This window comes from Trichoplusia ni, unplaced genomic scaffold (assembly GCF_003590095.1).
Source record: "Trichoplusia ni isolate ovarian cell line Hi5 unplaced genomic scaffold, tn1 tig00003104, whole genome shotgun sequence".
NCBI classification, from domain to species: domain Eukaryota; kingdom Metazoa; phylum Arthropoda; class Insecta; order Lepidoptera; family Noctuidae; genus Trichoplusia; species Trichoplusia ni.
This window is the reverse complement of record NW_020800330.1, coordinates 203,972-221,348: the sequence shown is the minus strand read 5'-3', so window position 1 is coordinate 221,348 and position 17,377 is coordinate 203,972. Positions and strand designations below refer to the sequence as shown.

Sequence of the window (17,377 nt, the reverse complement as noted above, 5' to 3'; positions counted from 1 at the left end):
CGGTATTGAACGCACTCACTTTGCATAAAATCTTTTTGCCGCTTAGTTTGCAGTGACCGATTTCAAAAACTTTAACTACTCCTAGTTTAGTTAGTAGTATTTTAACTTTACACGAGATTAAAATTCTTATAATGGTGGTCTTAACTAACAGCTCCTCCACAAGACAATTTACATTAACATTAATTGTTTTCAACATGAAGTCCGCCCAATCAATCAATCAATTCCGCCTATCGAGGTCCACTGCTGGACAAAAGCCTTCCCAAATTGCGCCACAACACAACACATACAGTCCGCGCGCTATCTCCATATTATTAAATGTCACTAACTTATTTTCCTCAACTTCTCGTGTATGTTTTAGTAAGTCGTGTAATTCCCAAACAAGGGCTGTTGTCTTTGCATTCCCCACGGCGGCCGATCATTGTATTACGTTTCACGAAAAGGATCCTCTTGCTATATATTGGTCACGTTTACGGGTGTTGGCTGCTACTGAGAATTCCATAGCATGGGAATAATACTGAAGGCGATTAAATGTTTTCTTCGAGTTACGTATCATCAAAATCCTTAAATACTTCCACTTTGTCGACCAAGTTTACAATGTCGTGTTTTAATGCTTCTGCCGTACCGAGTAGCGAAGCCTTCTAATTTGGAAGACTCGATCGCATCAATCAAGTTGCTCGTTGATCACTTTACGGATGGCAACTTCAATTTTCGAACCCACAAGCTAACGTAATCGAATTATTTATCATCCTGTGTGACTTTTCGACCGTAGCATGATTTATACCGTTTCTTTATTCCGAAAATTCTCTGTTGCAGTAAAACGTAGAACTTTTAAAAAGTTACTCATTAAAAATATTCTTCAAACGAAATTTAATCACCACGTCGAATTTTCGCTAAAACGAGAACATATTTACAATTTGGCACGAAAAGCGCTTAATCATTGTAGGGGCCGAGTCAGGATGGTCTAACCACATGGTATAAGTGCTAACCACTTTAGTTTGAGCTGTCATATTGTGGTTCCAGCGATATCAGTTCAGGAATGCTAGTAATAACGTTCGACTTTGATTAATGTGAGATTTTATGTGAGGAACGATTTACGAACATATTTGTGTAGTGAGATGAAGATGGAATGTTTTGAGGGTGTTATGAATGAGAGTAGTTGTTTGTGAGGATCTGGGCGAGGCCTTGTAGACCAGCTGATAATAGATTGGTTGAAGTCTGAATATCTTAGCGAAGCGTTGTGCGCTGTGCAGGCTTGTAGAGAGACAGGATCTATTCATTTTCAACTTTATGAACACCCACAAAGTGAAGGTTATGCGTTTATTTGACAAGTCGGGAGATAGGACTATAATATTGTTCTGATCGTCCTTATACTCGGAATATTGTTTGTTAAACAAGTTCAGCTTTTGAATTAATTTAATTACTACGGGAAATTGATGTTCGCGAAACAGCGCTTTGATTTCCAACATATCACGTTCAATGTATTTGTTAGTTTGCCGTCTATAGTGTCAAGGCTAAACCCATATTCACGTTAAAATATCGAATACGAGGCGAACCTTTAAACGGGTGTACATACAAAAATAGAAATGTATTTATTTTCCTAACGGCCGTAAATTTTTGAGAATAAATTGCACAGTTTTGCTGCACTGCGGTGTGGTAATGGCGCAGTGTATCTGCAGTCGAATGGTGGGAATTTTCAGAATTTTCCCTTTCTATAAACGCTTACTCGTTTGAGGGCGAAATGTGAGAAATGTTCCAGTATAATGCCGGGTTTTCACTCGTTTCGTTGCTCTCGCTAACGTTTTGAATGGAACAAGAGCCATTTGTGCTTTTGTTTTGATTTTTATAATGCCAACAAAACGCCCGTTTGACCTGTTGTGAAGTGCAAGATTTTTTTGTACCTCTTCACTCATCACTTTATTTTGTGACTTAATAGTGTGAGTGACGGAAAAATAAAGTCTGAAACCGAGTTGAAATTGAAACTTTAAAAGAAGACCCCGTTCGCAAATAAAAACTTATAAGAGGAATCAAAAAACGAATGCAACATTTCCGCTGATTCGAAACTAAGTGACTCGCTCTTGACGTTTGAGTTTATTTTTCAGTTCCGATTTGTCAAACGTAATTCGAGATTGGATTTGAAATTCGTTTGAGTTCAGATTTCAAGTGAGTTCGGTTAAATTCAAGCGTAAATATCCTGTGTATTTTCCAGATAGGTTATATGACCTGAAGGAACTGGATCAAGGTAATGAGAGCCTTGCGCGGGATGCGCCGGCCTTCGATACCATTTATTTGCCTTGTTAAGTCTACATTGAACGATATACTGTTTGTATTTTATTACGACTTTCTTCCTCAAAGGCAGCTAGGTGTGTTTCTCATATTATACTTTTGCACTCGTCGATAACTAGATATATATTTCTTCTTTTCAAATGATAAAACGTATTTTTGTTATATTGTTCACTAGGTGTTCCCGTGGCTTTGTCCGCGTGAAAAAGTGACTGAGAGAAGCATTTTTGATACTGTAGAAAATGTATAAACCTGAGCAATAGTGCATACTAATCTGGTTCCGAGAGTAACGTGTAAAACACACAAAGAGAGACAAACTGTAAATAGTTTTATCAATCATTATTAAAAAGAAAATTTCACAGGTATTTTTCTTTTCTACGCTTTCCCAATTTTTTATGATTAAATCATGTGCAAAAACGAATTGAGGCAGGGAACCAAATTATAATTTGGTATATTTTTTCACCTTCCTACTATGAGGATAATTATATACAGTTTAACACAGCTAGTCCCGCGATAGTATTTCAAACTCCCGAATGAATATTGAACACGTCTCGCGATCGCCGTTAACCTAGATAGACACGCGGCTCTATTCATTTCCTTTCGTTTACTGCCACTGACAAACGAACCTACAAGTAACACAATTTTTCCTTATTGAATGTACCTTTTCTGTTGAGGATCGACGAAATAATCAAATAGATAATACTTTTTCTTCTGGCTCACTAAAGGGGTGTGTTAGATATTGACTAGTATACGCTACGTATTGTTATTATGTGTTTTGAGATAATATTTCTTTCTGATGGAATTTTTGGTGAACATTTTTCTTGATCACCCTGCCCTGTTATCATTTTTAATATAATCCTTTCCCATTCCTAACATCAGAATGACAGTTTATTTATTTATACTTATATATTTTATATAAAATATAATAGAGCAAAATACAGTACTGTACAATTGACATGATTGTTTATCTGTTCATCTTAAAGTTAGACAGTTCTCGTTATGAAAGTGAGACTACCTACAAGTAGTGACGGTGTATAGCGCCATCCCTTTTCCACGGTTAGTCTCATGTCATCTGGATTATAGAAGCAACCTCATCCTTCTTCATTATTCCTTTTTTTTAAGTTAGTAGGACAAATGAATCAAAGTGGGCCAATCAGGTTGTACGAATTAACTAATGTTCGTTTAGGGACCCTTATGTAGGCCCCGTTAAGGTAAATTGAACTTAATCATGCCGGTTTTGCTTAGTAAGGGACCAGCATTAAGTAATTCTGACTGTGGTCCCGCCAAGAGATATATGAAATGGAGCAAGTACAGAATAATAACGAGTTTAAAACTAAAATTTGATTAAACGGTTCAACCAATGGCAATTTTATTCAAAATCTTGAAAACAAGTCAAGTCCACAAACAACTCTTTTGCATGTAGAAAATCTAAAAATTACGAAATAAAACTCATAGGATTAATATTAAAGAAATAATCATGACATTTGTTATCGACACCGCCTGAAAAATTTAACAAGAGTGTCCGTCCAAATAAATGTACAAGTGTTGGGTCAAGTACACTCAGGATCACAAGTGGTGGTTATCCTGTTCGGTCACGTGTCTCTGCCAGGTATATCCGGAGTACCTACTGGTAACGTGAACACAACACTGACTTCCGAATGAGAAGTGTATCATGTCCTATAGTAGTAAGGGTAAGAGATTGATACCCTTTTAGAAGTGGTTTTTCAGTGTCTGTGGAAGTGATAGGGTAAACTAATGATGGATAGTGCCATCTCTTTTTCACTTACTTTTGGCCACGGAGCCTAAGGTCCCAAGACACGAGCCAGGTGCGCGGGTCATATTATAGTGAATATAGTGCATAAGCGTTCGCGCCAATACAGGTGCATTCTCTGGTTATTAATTCTCATGGCCCGATGGGACGGCAATCCAGCGGTCGCAGATAAAATGTCTCAGAAAACAGAATCTGTGATATTTATTTCTGAAACGTATATAATATTCGAAAAGTCGGCGTGCCTTGGAATCAAACTCGAAGCCTTTGACTTGGCTGTTCTGCGATCTTACTTATAAGGAGATATTAAACTTACTTGTGAAAACGCTTAGTCTGCACTAACAGCTTTCGTCGTGTTTGAGGTAAGTAAAAAAAGTGAGGAAGGAAGCAAACGAAAAGAAAAAAACAACGTATAAAAGAAAGAGGCCGATTATTTTATTGATAAGATGCAAACATAAAGAATAAGATAAAGACGATTTATTACTGAGTCTAAGCCTTAACAACTGTTATTTACCGCTATGTGAAATGTTTTGTGTGATAGCCTATAAATAATGTGGAAGTGAACTATATGATAATGTGTAGAGTCATAAACTGAGCGATTTAATCTGACATATGATTAAGACCCAGTTCCTAATGACAAGAAATTTAATGACTGGACGTTTATATTATGTGACATTTAAAGTACGGGTTGAATCCTCATTATTAAATGAATATTAATATTTCACTGAAGCTGAAGAACAAATCGCCAGCTCGAAAGTAACACGCGGTGAACAAATCTGCGACGTTTTTGGATGAAAAGTAGCATGAAAGGGGTGGCAGCTACCTTTATGCCAAAATTCGACACTATTGGCCTTCCATTTAAACGGGAAAGAGTAACAAACATTCAAAGATACATACATACAAACTTTCGCTTTTATAATTTTAGTCTTTTTACACAAGTTAAGTTGCAAAATACCTGAACATAAGTTCACTGTGTGATCACAACTTCAGGTGCAACAATCAATAACCACATTTGAATTTCTTCGCGGAATGACCGCGTCTTACATCAAATTGTCTGCATTACCATAACGTATGGAATGGGAAATCTGTGTCTATTTGTAAGCACATATAAATGTTTTATTTGAATATATTGCCGTCTAGGGCTCGAGTGGGCGTTTGTATAATAAACTTTGTGTTTGAGCGCGTTCCGATTGTGGGCCGCGGTCGGTATTTACTTAGATATTTGCTACTGGATTAATATGAAGGAGGTAGGTGCATAATAAAGAGGAGAGTTCATAAAAAAAATATTTAATGTATAAAGCTAATATCATTACATAGTATGCTAGTTGTCGTTATGCCAATCGATTAATAAGTTAAGGCGATTTTAGAAAGCGTGCAGAGTATATCTTTTGTTACGTTTCATATTTTTACACGGCGACTTGAGATGACTTTGAGAAATATTCTGCTGACAATAGCTATAAACCCCAAATGCAGCTCTTCTTCACAAAGCCTCTTATGCATGGTGATGGCGCCCAACGTGGGGCTTCAATAGTTTCGCTGGTGGGTGGTAGAACGGATAGCAATAAGATTTTCATGTCCCGTATATACATAGAAACGTCGGCAAGAGTGCAATCCTAGCAAGTGGCTCAACGAATAACATTATACGACTGTGGAGTATCGAGAACTACTTTAAATGCAAAATACTTTTTGTATCGGTTCTCAAAGCAGCTAGACTCATTTTGTCAGGCCTGCATAAATTTAAAAGGGTTAGTACTATTGGTTAAAGAAAGACTGTTCTTATAGAAACGTTTGTTTGAGAACACTATTTAGCGTTCTTTAAATAGATATCGTAGTACATTTTAATGCTACTTCTTCCAACATGATGGCAATTTAATTTAATCAGTCTTATTATTTGATACAGACATAGTGTTGCGAAACTTTAACCTAAAATGTTGTTGCATAACCTGAGCAAGTAAGCATGGTGCTCCTCGTGGCTGTGTAACCGCAAAACTATGCTGGCATAACTTGAATTATATTTAAACATACATATAATATAATCTATTAGAAGTAATCTCTTTGGTGGTAGCTGTGTATATAATGATCTTCAAAAAGTAAATAACTTAGGTATATCACACGAAACCAAAAACAGTGTCGTGCTTTCAAAAATCATGTTTAACGATAAAAAATCTTTTCACTGAATACATTATCATCAAACAATGATTGTCTATAAAACAGCATTACGAGTATAGCAGAATTTCTTTCGTTACTCAGCATGAGGAAAATAATCGCAAAAGAACCTGGTTTTAATATATTAGAAACCGGCCGCGCTCAGTGATCAATCAATGTGATCAATGATCGCTCCTTCTCAAGGTGAGAAGCGAACGTTTGGGCAGTTGTTAAGGGCATGAGTCTCCTACAAGAATACCGCTTGACAGAAGTCGCATGGGAAATACTGAACTACTTCGTTACGAGTCCGTAGCGAAAGATACTTAACCGTCACCAGAATAGAGCTTTTTGAGGCATCGTTTAATTTAAACTTTAAGTAGCTCTATTACTGAGCAGGACTTCCCCTAGTTATTCTTTGCTGAGGTAAATGTCAAAGGCAGACAAAAATTTGAATTTCATTGGTTTGATAAGGATCGATCAGACATCCTAACCGAATGCGTGGTTATTTATACATTTATGTAAGTTCAGGATTTCGCTTCTTAAATATGGACCGAAGGTGCTCTACATAATACCTTAACATTTCGCCCACATGGGAGTAAAAGCTGTAATTACTTTGCGCAAGCCTTTAGTAGAACGCACCTATTAATTGAAATGCTTAATTAATGCAGGTACGACTAATTAGTGTAAAAAGCAATGCATGTCATTATCATTGGCACTAATGTTTGTTAGCTATCGTGGAGATTGATGAGTGAAAAAAACAGCTTGCCAATGTATTGATTGTCAATCAGAAGGTATGAATAGACCAGTTACGGGTGACTGATTGGTGATAGAGACAGAAAGGACTACTCACCTACGCTGGTATTGTTACGCAAGACCGTTGTCACATCACAAAAAAATATATATGTCCAATATAGTTTGTTGAGCAACTTTACTCAAAACATACGACAAAAGACTTTAATATATCACTGAATTCAAAAAAATAATTCGCATATCAAACTTCACATCACACTGGTGGTCATTGTGTCACAGGCACACGATAAAGATAAAAAAATAAAAGTAAATCTATTTTGACATTGACAACTCTATTAATTTAAAAAATTTGCGCGGTGCTTTTGTGATGGTTTTCTTTAGTTTTCGGTTTTTGTGGTTTTCTGTTGATTTTTTGTGTGAATGTTGGAATTTCAGCGTTGTGTACGGAGCGCGTGCATTCGGCCGCTCGGGCTGGGGCGGCGGTGAGGCGGCGCCGTATCGACGGGGCGCGCCGGCGCGGACATTGCACCCCTACGCGCAGGGCCGCACTTGAACACAATTATTAAATACTGACAAAGGCTGACACATGCTGACTGACACGATATTCGTGTCGAAGCTAAGTACAAACGTTACTTAGAAAGTTTTATTGAATGATGTTACTATTTAGGTAATCTATTTTGGACAGGCGATAAGGAAAAAGACAAAGTTATCCCTCGACGGCTTTAAAACGGTTGTACCTAGCAACTATATTTTATTTACCCTTGAGATCCCTTAGATTCCATTCCATGTTATATGACTCATGCATGAAAATAAGGTGAAATTCGATTGTTTTAAAAATAAGATTGTTGATGTTTTAGTAACCGAAAAATCATATAATGGAATAAAGGAATCGTGTCTTGATAACAATAGGCATACACTATTGTGAACTGAGGTGACGCAATCACTAATTAACTTCATTATTCTAAAACAATATACTTATTGAATTCACAGATTTTATGACGTAGGTCTGTCTACCGTCGGAGTTATTTATTATTTCAGTGTTCCTCAACTAAACCAAAATTACAGTCACCCAAAAACGCAAAAACCAATGATATACTTAATTCTAAAATGAGGGTAGTCTGTGATAAACTATTGCTGGACACAGATATCATCAACACTTTATATTTGCACGTAAAATTACATTACATTTTTGACAACGATTTTTGATAATACCGCTTGTAGGCAATTCTCCTTCTGCATAAACCTCTTCCATAAATCGTTCGTAGGCTGGGCTTATCATCAACATTATTATCATTGCGAATAGTGTTCTTTATCTATTGCCTGCTAGTACCTGATGTCTGTTACCTGTTTACTTATTCCAATCACTCGCAGATACGCGGTGGCTATGTCTGTCGTAACTACATTGTAATCGATCGATCTAATGATTACTATTTGATCAATTATGCCACGTCACTGCATTATTAAGACTGCACGGATAGCGCAGTGGTTAAGGTCACCACGCCAAGCCTACCGAGAGCGACGTGTCGCGTTTGTCGAACCCTGCATAGGACAAGCGTTTGTGTGATTCACAGATGCTTTTCCAGAGTCTGTCGTGTATTTGTACATTGTGATGTTTGAAAATATGTTATTTGATCCGTTATTCCGGAATCATAGGAGTCCTAAATATCTTTTGTAGCGTTGATGTTATGTAACCAAAATATTATAATCTAATAATACCCCAAGTACGACCCCTATCGTTTGAAACACTACGGAGGTTCTATTCACAGCGGAAACAGCCGATCGTTGCCGAGATTTGCCGAAGTCGCACCAGTCTGAAGTTGTTACGGTGTCCAGTCTAAGTTCAGCTCCACCCCTGCCTTTGAAATTTCTTTTATAGGGTGTAAAGAACGTAATAATGTTTGACAGCGGAGTTCCTTTCGCCGTGGTTGTGCCTAACGGGGCATGCGCGGTGTACCCACACATCGATGGAGCGAGTGAGGCCAGGTGATTTCAGTTAACTAGTCACTTAATGTGATAAAATATTTGGAATAGATCCAATTTAAGATACCTTTTGAAATTGGTGGGTGAAAAAGTTATGTCCGTGATTTTGGTGTATCTTAAATAAATACATGATTGTCCTAAATATTATAATTCACTTGAAAACTGTGGGCTTAATAATAAAGGCAAGGGCCGTTCACGGGATTCAGCAAGATAGTTTCTTCAATATGATCGTCGAGTTGTGGCGCCAATTACGCAGTGTAATACTTGAACCCGCTGCTGAATGACATATGTAAAATATCGGAGTAAAGAGTACCTAGTAACTGCTTAAATTAGACTCCATGCTGAGTTCCAGGCGTCTCTCACAGCGAATAGGCATAACTTACAATTACCCGCGCTTTTGTAGAGGTAGGGTTAGAATTTATTGTGGCCTCGTGATACCTCGATCCAAAGAGAATTGTTATTTACGACATCTTTAGATAAGGAATTAAATAAAAACAATTATATCGGGATTTCACCAGTTTCAAATTAATATTTACCACATAGTAGATATATTATAAAAATATTATGCAGCCAGTTTCGAGTGATTCTGTTTTTAAAAGACGATACAAGATGATAGGATTAAAACGCTGTGTCTTCTAAATCTTGTGGTTCCCTCACTGGTGCAGGACCTAAAAAAATAGGCTTGATTCATTAACAGTTTCAGTAACAGTAAGCCAGTGTTCAAAAACGTGTTGTGTGAGATCATCTAAATACTATGGGTAAATATTTCAACTTGCAGGGCTCGCTGGCCTGCCTACAACTATAACTGTCCCACTGCAGAGCAAAGACTTCCTTCAGTGTGAAGGTGGATTGACCTTAAATCATAATGAAATTATGTAATACTTACTGTATCGCCCTTTTCTAGCACATTTTCTTAATGTGACAGCCAATAATAAACCAACTGCAGCTATGGTCACAAGTAATATGAGACCTATCCTGTCTAGAGGGGTTTCACTTTCAATAGCGAATTCGTCCTTACGTTTGCTTTGATCGTCGTGGGTCTCATGTTCGGACCTATTCGGCAAAGTATACAAAATATCTTTATGAATGTTTGTAAAATCAGTTTCGTCACATTCTATATTCAATGTGTATTTTGGGTCACTTAACTGTTTTCTGCAACCAGTGTACTTTATCTTCGTGTTATTTTTAATATAATCACTTTTCAGATACACATTGATGGTTTTGTTAGGTTGAGTCAACTTTTCTTCTGATGTATTTTTTGCCTTTCTTTCACTTTCACAATGGATATTTTGTTTATACTTACAAATTAAATTAACGTCTAAAAATGTCTTGTTCGAAGACCCTGTTTTTGACTGTTTAGAAGAAAATCCGGTGAATATTGGTTGTATTACGCTACCTTCATCTCGTTTTAAAGTTATTTGTAGGTCTTTCACAGTTTCGTTCAATGTGGCATTTTTTGATACATCAGTGTATTTTGTATAATTTTCATTACCGACATCAGCGTCACAGAAATCCTCTGCATAGTCACAATATACCATGAACATATTGTCTCTTGCAATATTATTATTTATGTGGTCAGAATTATTCTTTGTATTTACATTAATTATATTTAAATCATATTCTGTTTTGTCTTCAGTTTCCGTTTGCTCGGTTTCACGTTCTAAACATGTATTTGTATTGGAACAATCACATTCTACTTCTAAAATGCACTCTTTAAAGCTTATGGTATCATCGTATAATCTTGTGGAGTTGTAGTAGTAGGTCAGTTCGTTTAATTTAACGTCAGTCCTAAAAAATAATGTTGAAATAAGTTAAAGATAATAACGCTTCTATTTTATCTATACTTCTATACTAATATATAAAGCTGAAGAGTTTGTTTGTTTAACGCGCTAATCTCAGGAACTACTGGTCTAAATTGAAAACTTATTTTTGTGTTGAATAGACCATTCATCGAGGAAGGCTTTAGGCTATAAACCATCACGCTGCGACTAATAGGAGCGAAGATACAATGGAAAATGTGAAAAAAACATGGCGGGTATAAATCAACATACGCACGCAGAATTAATGGCTTCGCATGTTTTACTTTTTACTTTTTACTTTTCAAATTTCATTTAATTTTTAAATTACCTTGTTTTTGTTTTATTATATCTTTTCGTTTGAAAATTGTACCTCATCGTTTTGTTGTTTAAGACAAAGGTAATGGGGGAGGATACTGGCTCCTGTAACACAGTGTATACTAGTACAGGAGACAGGGAAATCAACCATATTATAACTATGTACAATTGACAAATAAAGAATTTATTATTATTATTATTATTAAAAAATCATAACTGATATCTTCTACCCACGGGGACGAAGTCGCGGGCAACAGCTAGTCTTTTATAATATAAACTTACAATTTCACGGTATCAAAGTCCTTTCTTCCAATACAAGCGGTTTCCTTTAATACAATTATGTACTCATCGCACTTGCAGTCGCAGGAATCAAAGGCGAATAAGATCTGACGAAGAAAAATAACATTAAGACATAAAAATAACATGTTAGAGATCTGCGGGTCAACTGTCACCTCTTAAAGTAATAATGTTGTGGTCGTGGAAGCCTGACAGCGCACTATTTGGCTCTCTTCCCACGACTGAGATCATATTACTTTAAGACGTGATGGTAGGCTTCCTGAACCAATCGTACTCGTTAATCCCTAACTATCTTTATGTACGCACATACCGTATGTACGTATATTACCGAGATATTATATTTTTTCCTCTCCATGGTGATTTTTTAGTCGTCTTACAAAAGGAGCCCAGTTCATGTACCCGACTTAAATTACCCCTAAGCGCGATTATTATTTTTTTATCATCAACTAAGACAATAAGTACGAAGAAAACTTAAACAAGAGAAATCTGAAAATACTCTTAAAAATGATAAAAACGCCGCCGCCCGCGCCCCTCACCATTGTTACAAGGCTCGGACCGCGCTCGCAACAGAGCTGTGTTTCTAAAAAACTACGAATTGTATCATAATATTGAATAAAAATTGCATTTTAAATTTATTCAAATCTCATAAATACCTTTTTTTTATCACGAACGAGTTCTAGTCATTGGATACATGAACTGCGCTGCTTTTGTAAGACGACTAAAAAATCACGGTCTATAATATAACATGTTATATGAGATATAATAATAACAAATGTATTTATTAGTGTTACGTTCACTTTTTTTTGGGATAAATAATCATCAATTGAATCCTCCCGATTTGGGTTGCGTGCAAGGGAGTCAGACTTTATTGACTGAAAAAATCCGCCCATGTTCCTTGCTTTGTCCTATGTCTACCGGGGCCGTGGTAACTCTTTCTAATAATGCCGCTGGCCTGACAGGCATCAGCCTTAATGGTCTCTACAGAGCTTGCTGACATCGCTTTGAGGAGCACGTGGAACATAAATACGCCAGCCGGCACGGTTCTGGTCATGATCTGACGGTGAGCTAACCATCCGTGTTTGGTGAGGACTTGCGTCAGGCAGAAGGTGGGAACGCCGTGGCTCGAACAAAAAGCAACGATATGGAATTGTTTCAAACATAGTAGAATATAAGTTCTTGGCACAAAATTAAAGTAACAAGTTCTATACTTACAATTAAATGCAAAACTCCATGAAGCTTCATAATTAAGTGGTGCACTTATGTCTGACACACGACACACACATTTTATGTTCCACTGATGGCCACCAACTATTCGCGTTTTCCTATTTTAAATTGTCATGGGAACGTGTAAAATACTGATGTGTGACTCAATGATGTTTATTAATAATTTAAACGAATTTTCCTTAAGTAAATGTACGTAGGCTAGATATAAGGGTAAAACAGGGATAGTTGCTTCCATTATAATTATTCTAGTTTTGAGAATGAAATGTGTAAAATTTCATTGAAAGCCACCACTAAGTTGACCCATGTGTTGAAATGAGTCATTACAAAATGCGCGGCAAGTCCCAGTTTCACTATACAACCTCAGACTGGTCTCGAACCTGTGATTTTTGGCAAAACGCACCAGCCGCACGAATTCTGTTTAAGGCTTAAATTTTATTTGTTTTCGTTTTCTGCGCATCTGTACTTACACATCATAAAATCGTAGATAAGTAAAACTGTACATTGTCTTTGTCAAAGAGTCCGTTAAGGTGGGTAAGAAATATAATTTTGGAACAAAGCAGAACTACGAGGCTTGCGCAGATCATTATTATTAAATTTTACACATCTCTAAAACTACGCAGACCAAGTCGCAGGCAACAGCTAGTAAAATAATAAAGATAACCAATTGAGTTTCCTTAGTTTCCATTATGCATGTCTAATATTAGCTTGGATTTTATTTCCTTATTGCAACTATTTAAACGGCCACACAAGTGCAGAGTGGTTGAGGATTTGAGGTTACCATGCCAGTCCACTGCGGGTGACGTGTCCCGGGTTTGATTCCCTCGTAGGACTAGAATGTGTGTGAACCACGAATGCATGTCCTGAGTCTGATCAAAATCCCCGCAACAAAGATTAATTTAAGTACTTAAGTGCGGGAGTCCTTTTTTGTAGCATGATAATGTTCCCTTTGTCGAGAATATAGTTAGTTCTCAAGTAATAACAGGGCTATTAAACAATTCTGAGGAAATAGTCGCAGAATCTGCTTTACTCTTAAAAACTTGTCAGTAGCATAAAGCGGCAAGAAATACTTGATAACAAGACTGATGGAGATTTTGAAATGAAACGACTTTTACGGATTTTATCGCGGTTTAATTTTTGGTTTTAGTTCCCGACGTTTCGACACCTTTGCAGGTATCATGGTCACGGGCAGACTGAGATGGTGTTCGTCTTGACAGAAGATGTTGCTCGTTCTACCTTCATATTTTTAATTAATTATTTATGGTCCGACCTACGCAGTATGAGCTCACTGTGTCGTGATGTCTTGCAGCGCTGCTCTTGGGTTTAGCCTTGAGTTTTTGTATTATTGGGTCCCAAGTAGGTGATATCTTCCAGCCATCTTCTCTATTGAAATTAGGGTGTTTTTTAATCTCAATAGCCTCGCGAAACATCCTTGGTAGGAATTTGGATTCTTTAGCGAGGATCTGTGGTTGATCAAATCTAATATAATGGCTGGAGCCTTCAGCATGTTCGGCGACTGCAGACTTCGTTAAAAATACACAAACCAAACGCCCCGCTTCGTCCTATTGTAAGCCAAATCGACACACCAACCTACAGATTGGCTCAACACGTCGCGAAAACACTCTCACCACTCAGAGGCAACACGACAGCGTTTGTGAAGGATTCATACCACTTTGTCAATGAGATTAAAAATCTACATCTTCATGACAATGAAGTAATGGTTAGTTTCGATGTACAGTCCTTATTTACATGCCTACCGGTTAAGGATTGCATTGAAATTGTCTCCAAGAAGCTAGCAGAGAACAACTTACCTCTAGCATATGCAGAACTCCTAGAACACTGCCTCACATCTGGCTACCTGCTGTGGAACAATCATTTCTATGTACAAGTAGATGGTGTAGCGATGGGCTCGCCTGTATCCCCTGTAGTCGCCGATATATTCATGGAAGACTTCGAGGAGACAGCCTTAAAAACAGCTCCTTTCACTCCCAGGTTTTATAAACGGTACGTAGATGACACTTTCACAATTTTACCATCTAACCAAGTAAATGCATTTTTAAAACATCTCAACTCCATAAACAACAAAATTCAATTCACTATGGAGTTGGAGGATAACAAATCTCTTGCCTTCCTAGACATATTAGTTAAACGGAATCCTGATCAGACCATAAGTCACACCGTGTATCGCAAAAAGACCCATACAGATAGGTACTTAAACGGTGAATCTCACCACCACCCTAAACAGTTAGCTACCGTGGGAAAATCTTTGTTTCAGAAAGCACACGGACTCTGTGATGACAGACACCTTGCCGCTGAGCTTCAACACGTCAAGCAAGTACTGCGAGACAACAAGCTCCAAGTTCCACGGCCCCGTCACAGAAACCGAGTGAAGCCAGCCACAGTTGATCGTCTGCCTGCTGTACTACCATACGTCCGAGGAGTCACTGACAAGATTGGTTACATCCTGAAGCGAGCTTCAATTAAAACATACTTCAAGCCGCCCAAGAAGATTAGCCAGTCCTTACCATCTGTCAAGTGTCACATACCTCTACAAGATGCAGGAGTATACAAACTAGATTGTGACTGCGGCCTCTCTTATATCGGTCAAACTAAACGAAGCATAGGGACCCGCGTAAAAGAACACATAGCTGACGTCAAACACCGCCGCTCAACGAAGTCTGCAGTCGCCGAACATGCTGAAGGCTCCAGCCATTATATTAGATTTGATCAACCACAGATCCTCGCTAAAGAATCCAAATTCCTACCAAGGATGTTTCGCGAGGCTATTGAGATTAAAAAACACCCTAATTTCAATAGAGAAGATGGCTGGAAGATATCACCTACTTGGGACCCAATAATACAAAAACTCAAGGCTAAACCCAAGAGCAGCGCTGCAAGACATCACGACACAGTGAGCTCATACTGCGTAGGGCGGACCATAAATAATTAATTAAAAATATGAAGGTAGAACGAGCAACATCTTCTGTCAAGACGAACACCATCTCAGTCTGCCCGTGACCATGATACCTGCAAAGGTGTCGAAACGTCGGGAACTAAAACCAAAAATTAAACCGCGATAAAATCCGTAAAAGTCGTTTCATTTCAATGTCTAACATTCGCGTAAACCTAAGAAACCACTATGATGGAGATTTATAACCCTATGGATGGTTTGCGCATGTACCCGAAGAAACAGTGCAGCTTCTAGACTTAGCTCAAGCAGCTTAACGATAGAGGCTTATAAACAATCACCAAAATAGATCATAAAAAAGGTTATCATTAAAACGATTGGACTTTTATAGTCCTGTTATAACGACAATGTTTTTTTCCAAACGGATTTCTCAATTTAGATTCTCAGATAAGCACGGAAATGAAAGGATAATATATTGATAACATTATTAAAATACATGTGGTTCTGAGGAATATGGTGTGAGCATACACACAGACGTGTATGTAGTTGTGTATGTGTTATCATCAGCATCCGTCACATTTCACTGACCGAGTCATTGATCTCGCAAAACGTGCGCTTTCTGTGAACTATGCGCAAACAAGCTCACTTGTTCGAGTCCGATATGATTCAAATTCGAGGATTTATTTATCTACAATGTGTACTTTATTACAATTTAAAAAAAAAAATTAAATATCAAATATATGACGCAAAACACGAAATATCCAACCAAGATCTGGATTTAATTGACTATATGATCAAAATACATTAAAAATTTTTGGTTGAAATAAACAGAAGACTTAAAGAGAAATAGTCTTATAAAGATAATAAATATATTGAATACATTCCGTATTAGGGGTTATCTTTTTTGTACCCGTGGCCGTAGTATATAGTTGTATATTTCTCATAGCCACGAATTGATAGAACAGATTTTGTTTTGGGAACTACTTTTCTTTCCATAGAAATGATATTTTTGAATCACTTAGTTATGTTAATTATTTGTAGTTAATTCACTTCCATAATCACTTCTAAAAAGTAAAAAATAAGTCTACGTAAAAAATGAGCAAACGTTTTAGGTGTCCAATTATAAAGCTCGCGTTATTATGGAACTTAGATATTTCATATTATTCCAGTATTAAAATAAGAGCAACAATATGAAGTGTTAATATTTCCATTACAAGATGGCACCCGACACCTCAGTTTCTTAAAATCAACCTATAAATAGATAAGAATAAAAGGATAAAGCCTTGCATGCAAATCTACAGGATGCACACTCATCGAGTAACTTGTGAGACAATTACAGCTTTGTGACCTGGTCATAAGGCACATATTACCGAAGCAAATACTAAGTCATTAATAAATTATAAATCACATGAGGACACGCTTCATTGTTAGCGTATTTTTAAATTGTCCAAGAGGAAAACAGCTGTTGCTTGCTAAAAATATATATTTAGAATAAAATATATTATGTGTACGTCACTCACGTTTAAACGCTTAATAATAATTAGCTGCTACATAGTTACCATGCACGAAACTTTAAAGTAGATAATCTCTTCAACAAAATAATACGCCAAAATTATATTTTTTTCGTATAATGCCAGGTAATTTAGGGATGTCATTATAGAATTTATGCAGCAAATCCTTTCTTGCCATTACAGTAGTAATTATGTAATTAGTAAGGAATCACATGGCTTTTGTTTGACAGTAAATGCGTGTTAAATACTTTAGTCATTAGACTAAGAATCGGCTTATTGTATTGGTAAAATTATCAGAAATTCAGTAACTGCCATGAACTGTTAGTATGTAGAGTCTAAAGCTTAAAGAGCCCATAGGCACAGGCCCACAGCTCACAGGATACAAGTATTGGAGAATTAAATC

General features: G+C 37.1%; 1 protein-coding gene across 7 annotated transcripts in view; it reads right to left on the bottom strand.

Annotated features, from left to right (window-relative positions):
* Window positions 1-17,377, bottom strand: part of LOC113507717 — a 71,623-nt gene that overhangs the window by 40,020 nt on the left and 14,226 nt on the right. The window contains exons 1-4 of one of the 7 annotated variants that reach the window (XM_026890653.1): window positions 12,547-13,706; window positions 11,320-11,423; window positions 9,810-10,711; window positions 7,044-9,591 (exon numbers count right to left, since the gene is read on the bottom strand). The exons of 1 other annotated variant lie outside the window; for it this stretch is intronic. Coding sequence is in view for 1 of the 6 variants with exons in the window: in XM_026890656.1 (XP_026746457.1) it covers window positions 9,542-9,591; window positions 9,810-9,976; window positions 10,070-10,711; window positions 11,320-11,462 (1,002 nt within the window). In the remaining 5 variants the exon portion in view is untranslated. Of the gene's footprint in view, window positions 1-7,043; window positions 9,592-9,809; window positions 10,712-11,319; window positions 11,827-12,546; window positions 13,707-17,377 lie in introns of those variants that run through there. 5 more of the 7 variants (XM_026890657.1, XR_003401890.1, XM_026890656.1 and 2 more) reach the window with 5 other exon arrangements.